This window comes from Castor canadensis, chromosome 16 (assembly GCF_047511655.1).
Source record: "Castor canadensis chromosome 16, mCasCan1.hap1v2, whole genome shotgun sequence".
Classification (NCBI taxonomy): domain Eukaryota; kingdom Metazoa; phylum Chordata; class Mammalia; order Rodentia; family Castoridae; genus Castor; species Castor canadensis.
In genome coordinates this window covers 27,769,723-27,781,782 of record NC_133401.1, presented here as the reverse complement: position 1 = coordinate 27,781,782, position 12,060 = coordinate 27,769,723, and the positions used below count along the sequence as shown (strand labels likewise).

The 12,060-nt window shown below is 56.6% G+C and overlaps 1 protein-coding gene across 5 annotated transcripts; it reads right to left on the bottom strand.

Annotated features, from left to right (window-relative positions):
• Positions 1–608: 608 nt before the first annotated feature.
• Positions 609–11,271, bottom strand: Eps8l1 (EPS8 signaling adaptor L1). 5 transcript variants are annotated; one of them, XM_074058276.1, is made up of 20 exons: positions 11,141–11,245; positions 10,626–10,681; positions 9,224–9,264; positions 8,805–8,863; positions 8,051–8,212; positions 7,627–7,776; positions 7,032–7,114; positions 6,372–6,633; positions 5,922–6,048; positions 5,628–5,716; positions 5,465–5,539; positions 5,213–5,361; positions 4,422–4,563; positions 4,282–4,310; positions 2,390–2,522; positions 2,165–2,296; positions 1,845–1,953; positions 1,518–1,692; positions 1,063–1,195; positions 609–976 (listed from the first exon to the last, which is right to left on the bottom strand). In XM_074058276.1, exons 2-20 carry the CDS (start codon positions 10,640–10,642, stop codon positions 890–892), a joined length of 2,154 nt encoding a protein of 717 aa, XP_073914377.1. In that variant the 5' UTR covers positions 10,643–10,681; positions 11,141–11,245; the 3' UTR covers positions 609–889. The 5 variants fall into 5 exon arrangements, with proteins under 5 accessions (XP_073914377.1, XP_020034868.1, XP_073914376.1 ...); XM_020179279.2 differs by lacking the exon at positions 11,141–11,245 and adding an exon at positions 11,028–11,134; XM_074058275.1 differs by having other exon boundaries at positions 4,282–4,563; positions 11,141–11,271.
• Positions 11,272–12,060: the final 789 nt, after the last annotated feature.

Genomic DNA, 12,060 nt, shown 5'->3' with positions numbered 1-12,060 from the left:
ACAGGTAGTATTTCATAGGGCTAGCAGCCCGCGGCATGCTTAGGAGGCAGCCAGTTGTCCATGGCTAGACCTCTGGTAGAAGGTTGGGATAAGACAGAAGTGGGTGCTGGGATAGTAGACTGGAAGATGAGGACAGGGCTCCCCAGAGTGGGTATTTGAGCTGGGCCAGGAAGACTGAATAGGAATTCATCAGGCAGAGAAAAGCTGTTCCCACCAGCAGAAGCAGCAGGTGCGTAGTCCCTCGGCTAAATGAAGGGTTCAGAGTGGAGAAGAGCAGGACCGTAATGCGGGGGGAATAAGGTGGTGAGCGATGGGGCAAGAGAGGCTGGGAGGCAAACATTCCAGGACCCAAAGCAAGGCTATGGGTGGCTAAGGGAGCATTGAGAAGCCAGGAAGGGATGCACAGAAGAGCAGGCTGAGCTGGAGGACAGAATGGCGGCGAGGAGGTCGGGAGGAAGCCTGGGTTGGGGTTTCCGGGTTGGAGGAGGGTTCAGAGAGAGAAACCTGAGAAGCTGGGGCCTCTCCCTTCCCCTGAGGCTGTGGCCATGGCGTGCGGCAGGTTCCTGATAGCTGGCCGGTTAGAGAGGACAGCAGGTGACACGGCCTGCTAAGAGGGGGCTGTTTATAGACTGGGCAGCATATCACAATGCGCAGCGCTCGGGCGAGCCTCTCCAGGCCCCCTAGGTGCTTTCCATAATCACAAATTGTCTCTCTACCCCGCGGGTCCGCACGGCTCCCGAGGGCTGCAGAGTCTGCGCATTAGGGCGGGAACAGGCCGGCGGCCCTGCGGGAATCCACTTCCACTGGCGGGGGCAGTCCGGCGTCTGTTGTCCCTCGGGGCGCGGGGAACCCGCTAGTTCATCACTTCGTGTGAAGGGGCCGGGAAGGGTCAGATGATCTCCGTTTTGGTCTCGCCTTCCACTTTCTTCTTTTGCTTCTCCATCACCGCCTCCAGCTCTGACACTTTCTTTTTGTCCTGGAGGACAGGTGGAAATCAGGACCTGTGCGTCCCAGCCCTCGGCGAACCCCGTTCCGGCCCGGGGATGAGCGGCCCCCGCTCACCTCCAGCAGCGCACGATGCACGGTGATTTGGCTGTACACTCGCGCCCCTTCCTCAGGGCTCACTGCACGCAACTCTTCCTTTTGCAGGGAGAAAAGCTGCGCGCCGGTCAGCACGCCCAGCGCGTCCACCGTCCTGAACAAGGGCAGCGGGGGCGTGGTCAGGCCTGCCGGCCAATCAGCGTTCAAGCCCCCTCAACCCTACCCATCAGATCACACCCGCCTAGCCGTTTGTCCAATAAACAGCATCCTAGCTCTCGCGCTGGAGTAGGGCGCTGCCAAAGTCGGCTTTAGAAAGGGGCGGAACTTCCCCGGGGACTCCAATTGCAGCCAGTCATTGGGTGTTGCAACCAGACTCCGCTTTGGACCAACTGACCCCTTCTCTCCATGGTCTCCACAGTCCCCATCTTCTCACAGATCCCGTATCTCTCTCGGAACTGCTTCCTGGTCCCACTCACCCCGAGCTAAAGCCCTTGGCCTGCAGCCAGGTGCGGACCTCCGAGGCGTCGGAGCGCGGGCTGAGCAGCGGCTCTGAGGTGCGGGGTCCCGGGGTTGCGCGGCTAGGCCCCGAGCGGCCTTGGGCCAGGCGCGCCTGTAGTTCCTCGTTGACACTGAGCATCTGGGAGAATTTCTCTGTGGCCGGGAAACCGGGAGGGAGGGAGGGAGTATGCACTCAGGGCGAGGGGTGCTGAGGCAGAAGGTGGGGTGCCTCGGCTTCCCTGTCTGGAAAGCAAGGTCAAAGAAGGTCAAAGACCACTGCCCGGAAGGGGTGCCCCACCACTCACCCTTCTCGCTGGGGTCCAAGTTGTTGAGACTGTCGCAGCTGGTCCAGTGGGGCCGAACCTGAGCAGGGGGCGGAGCAGGGGCTGGTGGGGGAGGCAGAGAGCTGTTCTCCTAAAAGGGGATAGGGACAGTACCTGGGTCAGGGAGAGGACTCCTAGTCCTCCCCCCGCCTTGCTTCCCCCTCCTCCCCCCTAAACTTCTGAACCTCCAGTCCACTCCTCCATCAATATTCTGACACCTGATCTTCATATCCCTCATTTCCAGGATTCAGATCTGGCTCGCAGCCTTTCCTCCCTGAAGACATGAATCTGCCATGGCTCACCAGGCTTCGAGCATTGCTTTGGTTGCGGTCCATCCGGGGTCCAGGGTGGGGTGTCAGGATATTATAGGGTACATATCCCTCCTGGCCCTGTTGGTCCCGAACCTTCCACCACTTGCGCTTGTCATCCAGGACCTGAGTGGGGTATGAGGAGAAAATTCAGGTTCAGGGTCTGCTGCTAGGGCTGGACTGGTTGATTGCAACCTCTCAGACCCCCACACCTCTGACCTGCAACACGTCCCGATGGTTGACGGAAAGCTCACTGCTATTGCGGGCCTGGAAGTCATAATTACATAGGACCCACTTTCCTGCTGGTTCTGGCTGCAGCTGGGGCTCAGCTTCCAGCTCCGGATCTTGGTGACTGAGGAGAATTGGGAGGGATGGAGATAAGGAGTCAGACAGCCTCGCTAGTCTGGGCTATAAGGTGCCAGTGTGAGCAGGGGTTAGAGTCAAGCAGGGGCCATAGCGGGAGTCAAGGTTAACGTGTTAATAGAGATTTGAGATTGCTTCTTCCTTCCTTACCTGGCACTGTGCTGTAAGCATATGATGGGATATACTATCATCACTTCCGTTTTATACCTCATCTAGGAACATATAGCTAGATGCTATTTACTGAGCATCTGCTGGGTTACTCATGAGCATAGTGAAAATAATAGTTAAACTTATATAGAACTACATGGTGAGCCTTGTAAAAGATCTGTTGTATATATTAGCTGATTTGATCCTCCTGAACCATAAACGTGACCCTCTGCCCCAGTCCTCATTATAGTCTCCATTTGCATAGGGGGGAGGCTGGGGCACAGTGATACAAAAGTCAGGAGAAAGAGAGAGGCATGGCTGGACTGGCTCCAGGCAGTCCACATCAGAATAACTCTGCCTTGCTGTGCACACTGCTGCATTTGAACCAATGCTGGGCCACAGCCCTGAGCTCTTTGCTAGCTACCCATTATGATATCATAAACTTGTCACCCTTCCCGAGAGGGATTATGATTATTCCTGTTTCCCTGGCAAAGAACATGAGTGAAAAGCTACAGGTGTGAAGCTCAAGATTCTTAAGCACAGAGGGGCAGAGAGGGGTTGCCACAACACCTGGCAGCCTGGGAGAGAGTTGGCTCTGAACCCCCGAGTAAGAGGGACCTCAGCTCAGATCAGGCCTACCTGAACAGGAGAGAGGGGGGGTCTTCAGGGCCGCAGCGCCCCCTGTGTGAGGCCAGCAGGTCCTGGCAAGCTGTTGGTGCTGAGACCCTCTGCTTGGGCCCTCACCCAGACCCCCAGTCACCTCCAGCCTCACTGGTTTATTTTTTTCTCATCTCACATTGCCTCCACGCTGCCCCCTACTTGTCCAAGGACCCTAGAGACTCTACCTGCCTCTGCTTCCCGCCCGCCCCCCACCCCAAGACCCTGAGTCCCACAGCTTGGTCGAACCATAGATTTGCATTCCTTTCCAGGGATCTAGGCAGGAATCTAGTTCTCAAACTTCTATTTTCTCACTCTTTTATCAGGGACAGCCTCCCAGCCCTTACCCAGCAGGGATTTCATATATATATAATTTTTTTTTAAGCCTTCCAGAAACCAAAAGTTCGACCTCCAGCCTTTACCACTGTTAGGGGCCCTGAGACATCACTACTTCTTAACTTTCCCAGAAACTTGCCCTAAACCCTTGAAGTTTCAGTCTGAGTCTCCAGGGTCTGAAGCACCAGATCTGAGTTCTTTAAAACGTCCTAATACCCAGTCTCTTTTCCCTAACACCTAGGGCTCTGTCCTCTGCATGGAGCTGCCCAGGCCCAGAACACCAAAACTGCGTTCTTCCAGCCTTTTGAGGGCCCAAGGTCCAAGCTCTCAAACTTACCCACTCCCAACCCCTTCCTGCCTTAGCCCTAAGAATCTGGGCCTCCATTCCCTTCTCCCCTGGACCCAAAAGTTTGGGCTCACTTCTTCCCTCCCTACTCCTCCCCCACCCATCCCAGCCCCGACCCCGCCTCTTCACCACCTCACCCACCTGCGAAGAGCCGGGAAGATGGAAGGAAAAAGAAAGAAAAGAGGGGTGCGGAGTCAGCGCCGGGAGCCCCCGGGACGCTCCCCTCCCGGACGCCCCTGCCCACTGTGGGACAAACACTTACCCATTGATAGCGACTTGGGGGGCGCTTTGCTGCGGGAAGTAAGAGCTTGGAGTCAGGCAGGCCGCGCCCTGGGCTTCCTGATCCGGGCCCTGCTGTGTCGCCTGGAGGAGCCTAGTGCTCCCTGGTAGCCTCAGCCTCACCTGCTGGCGCCGCCGCTCGTGTTGTAGCTGTTTCTCCACTGGGTCCTCCCAGGCGCGGCCCTGAGGGTCAGTGGCCGGGGGCTCCCAGCCGCTGTAGAACTCGGGGCTGTATGGGGCTCCTTCCTCCAGGGGCAGCTCCAGCCTGCAGCCAGGGACCAGACCAATGGTTCAGCTGGGCTTTAGAACTGTGGTTGGCTGGTTGGTTTCACAATGTTTTTCCCTCTTCCCCTAACTCCGCCCCTCTTCGCCCAGCCCTGCCCCTTCCCTACCTTTAAGCTCCACTTACGACATCAATTATGTTCCTAAATACATCCATCCCATTCTAGTGCACCGCCCAGCCTGTAAATCTCACCTCTGATGCCACACCGGGTTTCTAATTATTTTCTTGCTACTTACACCCTGCGCTTTTACCTTGCCGGCTCTCTGGCTCCACCCCTACCCCTAAACCTCCAAGGTCAGACTCCAAACTAATTTATAGGCCACGCCTTCTATAAACCCTGTGTCTTCCATGGAACCCCGCCCCGTTCACCTAAGCCCCGCCCTCTTTCCTGTAGTTCAGGTGTATTTCTCTAAGTCCCGCCTTTTCTTCCAATCTGATTGTCTGGTTAGCGTGGTCTCCACGCTAATTTCTATCTTTTCTTCCAATCGAATCCTGGCATTTGCATCCTAGGTCCCGATCCCTCCTTAGTTTCTTTAGCCACACCCTAGATAAATCCCGCATCTAATTTTCCAGGCCTAATCCCGCCACTTTCCACCTCCCATATCCTCTGTCCTTCAGCCCCGCCCCTTACCCTGGGAGGGTCCACGAGTCCCCAAGCGAGGTCCAGAGCGCGTTTTCACGAGGGGTGACATTGTCTCGCAGCAGCATCACGGCCTCGGCCGTCAGGTGCGGCCGTCGCACGCTGCTCGCGAACTCAGGACCGCCTGATGTGTTCACAATCTGCCAGGAGACCAGGCGTGAGCCTGCCACCAGACCCTCTAGAAGTTGAACCCCACCATTCCTCTGCAGCAGGAGGACCTGAGCTCTGGTAGGCGGGTCTCACCATCTGCAGAGGTCCGAACAGAAAGTGCAGCAGCTCTGGGGAGGAGGGGTTAGCGATGTTGCCGCGCAACCGGGCCTTTGGTAGAGAGAGGTTGTTAGTGTGTGGACAGGTCAGGGTCACTGTCCTGTAGTCCCCCTAAGCCCAGGGGTGGACGCGTTCTCACCAACAGGCTGAAGGCATACTTGATTTTCTGAAGCACGTCGGTGTACTCGGCCTCCGAGGGCGGCTTAGCCCGCAGCGTCAACAGGCCCTCTGTGAGTGGGGAAAAGATGCGGTAGTGGGGGGGGTGTTGGGGGGGCACCGGGACAGCGTCAGATAGAGCCGGAGAAGGGTAGACACCCAGAGAGAGGGCCATGAGATCAGACCTTGCAGGCGGCGGGAGGGAGGCCCCGGAAAAGGAGGACATTTGGGGGTGATTAGAAAGAGAATGCTTGGGATCCCACGGGGAGTCCATTACCCCCAGCTGCCCGGCGCCGCGTCCTCCGGCCGCGTTCCCGGTGCTCCAACACGCGAGCTGCCTCTGCCGACTTCTGCAGCCTGGATACGAAGCTCTCCACGTCGTCGAACACGTGGTTCAGGATGTCCTGAAGAGGAGGGCATACGTGGAGATCCTGAGTCACACGCAGCGACTCTGAGTCCCAGACTCTTTTATCTGTCCAGGCCCTGCACTTAAGCGCCTAGACACGCCCCTAGGTCGGACCAGGTCCCCTGACAGGCTCCACCCCCTAGGACTCTGACCACGCCCTTAAAGCAGAGCCCCACCCCCGAGCCCAACACCTCGACTGCTAACCAGGCCTCGACATTCCCCAGCTCCACCCCCAGATCCGATTTGATTGACGTGGGACTCTGCCAAACCCGTCCCACCTACGTCTAGCCCCGCCCCCGAGGCTGGCCTCGCCGCTCTCACCACTTCCCGCTCAGCCTGCAGACTGGACAGCTCAGGACCTCGCGGGCCCAGGTCCGGGGAGGCCGGGACGGGTATGCTGGCGGTGCGCGCAGGGCCAGGTCTCCCTGCCTCCTCCGCCTCGAGGATGGATTCCACCTGGGGTCGCCCTCGGGCCCCGGCCGGCTCCACGGTGCTGATCACTGCGCGGACCGACGGACGGCGCTGCAGAGGTGGGGTCTCGGCTGCGGGCGAGGGGCCGCGCTGCAGCTCCTCCTGAGTGGCCCTGCGGAGGGAGAAGGGGAAACTAAGGCTGGATCAACCAAGGGGGGCCATGGAGGGAGAATTTCGTGGGTCAGTACGAGAGACACTTGAGGTTCGAAGATGTCAATCGTAGGGAGAAAACCGATTTGGGAAGGGTAACGGACAGGGGAGGAGAAACCGAGGACCAGGACAGGAGAAAGTAAGTCCTGGGGAGGAGTCAACATGTCTGGGTGGTACAGGTAAGACCTGACTAGGGCTTGCTTGATCCCCTCCTCCATTCAAAACTCGTTCTGTTTAGACTATTAGTATAAACCTCTTTCTCAAATGAGGAGACTGAAGTCCAGAGAGGGGTAATCCGCTTCCCAGAGACCCCTGCCTCCCTTTGCCTCTCCCATTCTGATTCTAGCCCAGGCTCCTCACCTGAGCGCCGCCGCCCTGCGCTCCCCGCGGCCCGACCGGTAATTGTGCAGAGCCCCCTGGATGTCCTCTCGGATCAGCTCCGCCTGCCAATCACACTGTTAGGCCACACATCCCGGCCCCTCCCACTGCCCTCCCAGGTTACGCCCCTGATCAATTCACTGGCTCAGCTTCACTGGCCCAGGACCCATGCATGTGCATGCCTGGACACGCGCCCTCATCCTAAATCTGTTCATGCAGATTCAGTATGGGTGGTTCCTCGCCTAGACGACATCACCCCGGCTCCCCAGACCCTTCCTCCCTTATTCTGTTCGTGTCGTCTTCATCCCACACTCACATTCTGTTTTGGTGCAGAGTCCAACCTGTACGCAAATCCCTTTCCAGAAACTCTTTCCTAAGCCACGCCCCTTCCCTTGCCGCAGACCCCCGCGTTTGCCCCAGGCCCCGCCCTGAGTACAGAAGCCCCGCCCAACTCCACTCCTTTCCAGAACCTTTCCTAGGCCACGCCCCCTTCCATCGCCCCTACCCCCTTTGCCCCAAGGCCCCGCCCCCAGCAAGAAGCCCTGCCCACTGTCGCCGGGAGCCCCCGCCCACTCACTCCGAGGCTCCGCCCCTGGAAGAAATGCACGTCCGGCTGCGAGCGCTCAGGCTCCTGACACACCAGGAGCAGCAGTGAGCGGCTGCGACCTGGTGGTACCACCGCGTCGCAGCGCACTATGGCACCCAGCGGGTACATCTCCAGCTCCTCCTGCGGGTGGGACAGCAGGGTAAACGGAGGCCTGAGGTCGGTAATACTACCAAATGACTCAGCAGTGCCCAGGAGACGGGGAATTTGGGCAGGGCAACCTCATGAGGAGAGGGGGTTAGGAGGTGACACCCCCTTTAATAGGTGAGGCTAGCAGGCTCAAAAAGAGGGCTAGGAGCCCATGCCAAAGTTCCCAGGGGAAGGACGTGTGGGAGCCGAAAATTCACACTCAGACCTCAGCCCAATCACCCTTCCCGCTCACGTGCCCCTTTGGCACCTTGGAGACAGGGTCGAGCAGCTTGACATGGTCAGGGGACACTCGCAGTAGCATCTCCTGTGCCCAGACGCGGCCCTGGCTGTCCATGACGGCCAGCTTCCTGGAGGCATCCTCCACAGTGTGCACACCATCCTCCTCGCCCAGGCAGAATGTCACTAGGTGCTGGCATCAGTGGGAAAAAAGCAGTGAGACGGAGATGGTGGCAGACCCTTGATGTCAGATTTCCAGCCTCAGACTAATCGCACCTCCTTCAAGAAGCCTTCCTTGACTACCTGCTCCCAATTTAGCCCCTGCTCCAGCATCCTCTGTCATCAGAGAGGCTGGCATTGGGGGCTGTCTTCTCACCAAGACTGCAGGCTTCTCAAGGGAGAACACCCGTCTGGATTATATTTAGTCCCGTTCTGTGCCTCCTTTGGTCTCCTTTAGACCTGCCACCCTTTCCAGTACCTCTGGGCCATGTCTGCCCCCCGACTGTTCCAGGATTGCAGCTGATTTGTCCCTGCATTCATCGCAGGAGCTGGTCCAGAGGAAAAGTCAGTGGATTTTTGTGGTTTTTTTTTTTTTTGAGACAGGGTCTCACTATGTAACCCAGGTTGGCCTTGAACTCATGATCTTTCTGCCTCAGGCTCCTGAGTGCTGGGATTACAGGTGTGAACAGCCACACAGGCTTGGCCCTGCTGTTTTCAACAGTTCTACTCTACAGACAGAGCTCTCCCTCAAGAGATCCCTGCAAAAACACAGACCTCAGACTTACATTGACGTGGTACTGGGACACATCGGCCATAACCACAGTGGAGTAACGCTTCCTTTGCTCTGCAGGGGGCAGAATGGACTGAGAGCCAGGCCCAGCCTCCTCCCTCAGACCCAGGGGACCAGGCCCAGCCTCCTCCCTCAGACCCAGGGGTCCAGGCCCAGCCTCCTCCCTCAGACCCAGGGGTCCAGGCCCAGCCTCCTCCCTCAGACCCAGGGGTCCAGCCCAGCCTCCTCCCTCAGACCCAGGGGTCCAGGCCCAGCCTCCTCCCTCAGACCCAGGGGTCCAGATCCCAGCCTCCTCCTCACACACAGAGGTCCAGAACCCAGCTTCCTCCCTCACACCCAGGGGTCCAAACCCCAGCCCCTCTTTTCCCAACACTCTCATTTCAGGTTCTCAGTGCCCTTTGACCCCCAGCTCACCATAGATAGACTTGGCACTTGGCTTGGGAGCAGCTTCTGGGCTGGTGAAGGAAAGGAGAGGTGAGAATACTGTGGGTTTGAGGGGCAGATTCTGCACAATGCCAGGCTGAGCAGCACAGATTTCCTTAGAAGGTAATGGGGAGCCATGTAGGATTTCAAGGCAAGCCAGGAAGGGCAGGGCCAAAGCTGATGTTTAATATGACAGGGAGTGTGGCCTCCACTGTCATGCAGTCCTGGGCTCTAATCCTCTGTGTTTTCTTGTCAGATGACCCTGGGCAGGAAACTTAATCCCTCTGGCCTCAGTTTCTCTTTCTGTAAGATAGCATTGGTCTGGTGGGGCTGTTGCACAAATTCAACCCAATGGTACAGGTGGAGGATTTTGCAGCCCTTGTTATGATGATGCAAAGGGCTTGGCACACAGCGGTTGCTCAATACATGGGAATTAATATAATGGCTTTAGCAGGAAATTATCTTCCTCCCCTCCCACCCCAAATCCTTCTCTATCTCCTGTCCCCCAATTCCTTTAAGGTCACCATTTGCAAAAATTCTTTTTTTTTTTTTTTTGGTAGGTCTGGGGTTTGAACTCAGGGCTTCATGCTTGCAATGCAGGCACTCTACCACTTGAGCCCACCTCCAGTCCATTTTACTCTGATTATTTTGGATATGGAGTCTTACAAACTCTTTGCCGGGGTTGGCCTTGAACCACTATCCTCCTGACCTCAGTATCCCAAGTAACTAGGATTATAGGTGTGAGTCACTTAGTGCCTGGCCATTACAAGAATTCTTAAATCTTCATTTCTCTGGAAATCAGAAGCTCAGAGCTGGGATGTCGGGGTGAGATGGACTAAGATGTCCTTTTAGCTAAAGTTCTGACCTTTGCCCTGCTCCTGCTTGTCAAGTATCCTCACAATTTGTTGACCTCATGGGGTGGAGAGCTCCCTCTGTCCCATGCAGCTGTTTCAACGCATCTCTCTTTGTCCTCCCTGCTTCCTCTGGGAGACTTGAGTCTCATTACAATAGCCCTGATTTTGCAGTGAAGGGTCAATATTTAAGATAAGGACAATAACCAAAGCGGTATCCACAGGAACCTCTGAGCACCTGTTGTAGTGACATTCTACTCAGTCCTATACATGTCTTATCCTGTCAAATCTCAAAATTGTCCCTGTTTCATACAGGAGGAGATGGGGGCTCCATGAGGTGACAGCCCCCTGCCAGGGTCACACCCCTGCTAAGTGTGAGCTCTGAGATCTGAACTCTGCTCTGTCTACTCCTAACCACACAAGCTGGGCAGCTCCTTCCTCCTTAGAGTCCACAGTCTGGGCTGCAGAAACAGGATCTGCAGGTGTGGGGGAGGTGCGGGGGGGGGGAGGGATTGCTGGGGGCAAGAGGAAGCAGCACTTACCCTGTGGTGGTGCTCATGGTGCTGAGATGGAGTGCTCCTGTCCACCTGGAAGTGCCCTGCAGCCAGTGAAGATGTGAGCGCCTGACCTGGCTTCAGGGACCTAGTCCCTACCCAGCCCCTCCTCCCTCAGACTAGGATCCAGGCTCAGCTCTCTCAGACCCAGGGTTCCAGACCCATCTCTTGCTCCCTCCATCTCAGGAGTCCAGGCCCCAGCCCTCCTCCCTCAGACCCAGGGGTCCAGATCCCAGCCCTCCTCCCTCAGACCCAGCCCTCCTCCCTCAGACCCAGAGGTCCAGGCCCAGCCTTCTTTCCTCAGATCCAGGGGTCCAGGCCTCAGCCTTCCTCCCTCAGAACCAAGGCTCCAGACCCCAGTGTGTCCCCACAGGACTCTGAGCTCCTCACCTTCCTTCAGATTCTGCTTTGCTCTCAGCCCTCTGCTTCTCTCTCCCTTCCAGACTCAGCCCCTCCTCTGCCCCCTCCCAGTGTGTCAGGCCTCCGCATACCTGAGCACTCACCTGGCTGCCTGGCTGAGCTGGCCCAGGGGCGGGGCTGGCAGATAGTCCTAAGAGGGAGCTGGGTAGGCCTTCGGGGGAGCCGGCAAATGATTTGTGTCCAATTTGTGTCCGTTGTGACAACAAAACAATAACAACAACAATAATTTGATGTCACCCTTGTTCACACATCAGTCAGGAGTTAAATACTTCCTGTGTGCTCTCCTAATAACTGGGCGTGGGGTGGAGGTTTGATTTCCACTTGACCCATGGAGGAAGTTGAAATCTAGATAGGTTAGGCTACTGTTCACTATGCCTGCTCACAGGGAGTGAGCTGGAAGAGGGGATGTCAAACTGACTTTGTCTCCAGGGCCACCGTTTGTCCTGGCTCTGGGGACTCCTCCTGTCCATGGTTACTATCTCTAGGGACCCTGGACCCCATTCATCCCCTTCCCTTTTCCTTTGAAAATTTCCCTCAAAAATTGTCTGTGGTAGCTGGGTGTGATAGTTTACGCCTGTAATCTGAGCACTTGGGAGGCTGAGGCAGGTGGGCTGGGAGTTTGAGGCCAGTCTGGACTGCATAGGGAGACCATGTCTCACAGAATAAACAAGCAAACAAATTGCTCCCTAGTGTTTCTGGCTAAAATTTAGTTCTTCAAGTACTCTGGCCAGCTCCAGGTACTTCACAGAAATAAGCAGCTTTCTCAGGTCCAAGGCTAGCCCTCCCCAGTATCAGTGGTTCCCACCTGGATGTGGCCACTGCTTTCTCTGTCTTGGACCTGACAGCCTTCTCTCTGCTCAGTACCCAACCCCAGCCTGTAGCCTCAGTCCTGTGGCTCATGTTCCTAGGCTCAAAATCTGCCAGTGGCACCTCACTTCTCCTTGGATAAAAATGGGTATCTTGTCCTATGACTGATGAGTGGATTAAAAAAAATGTGGTATTT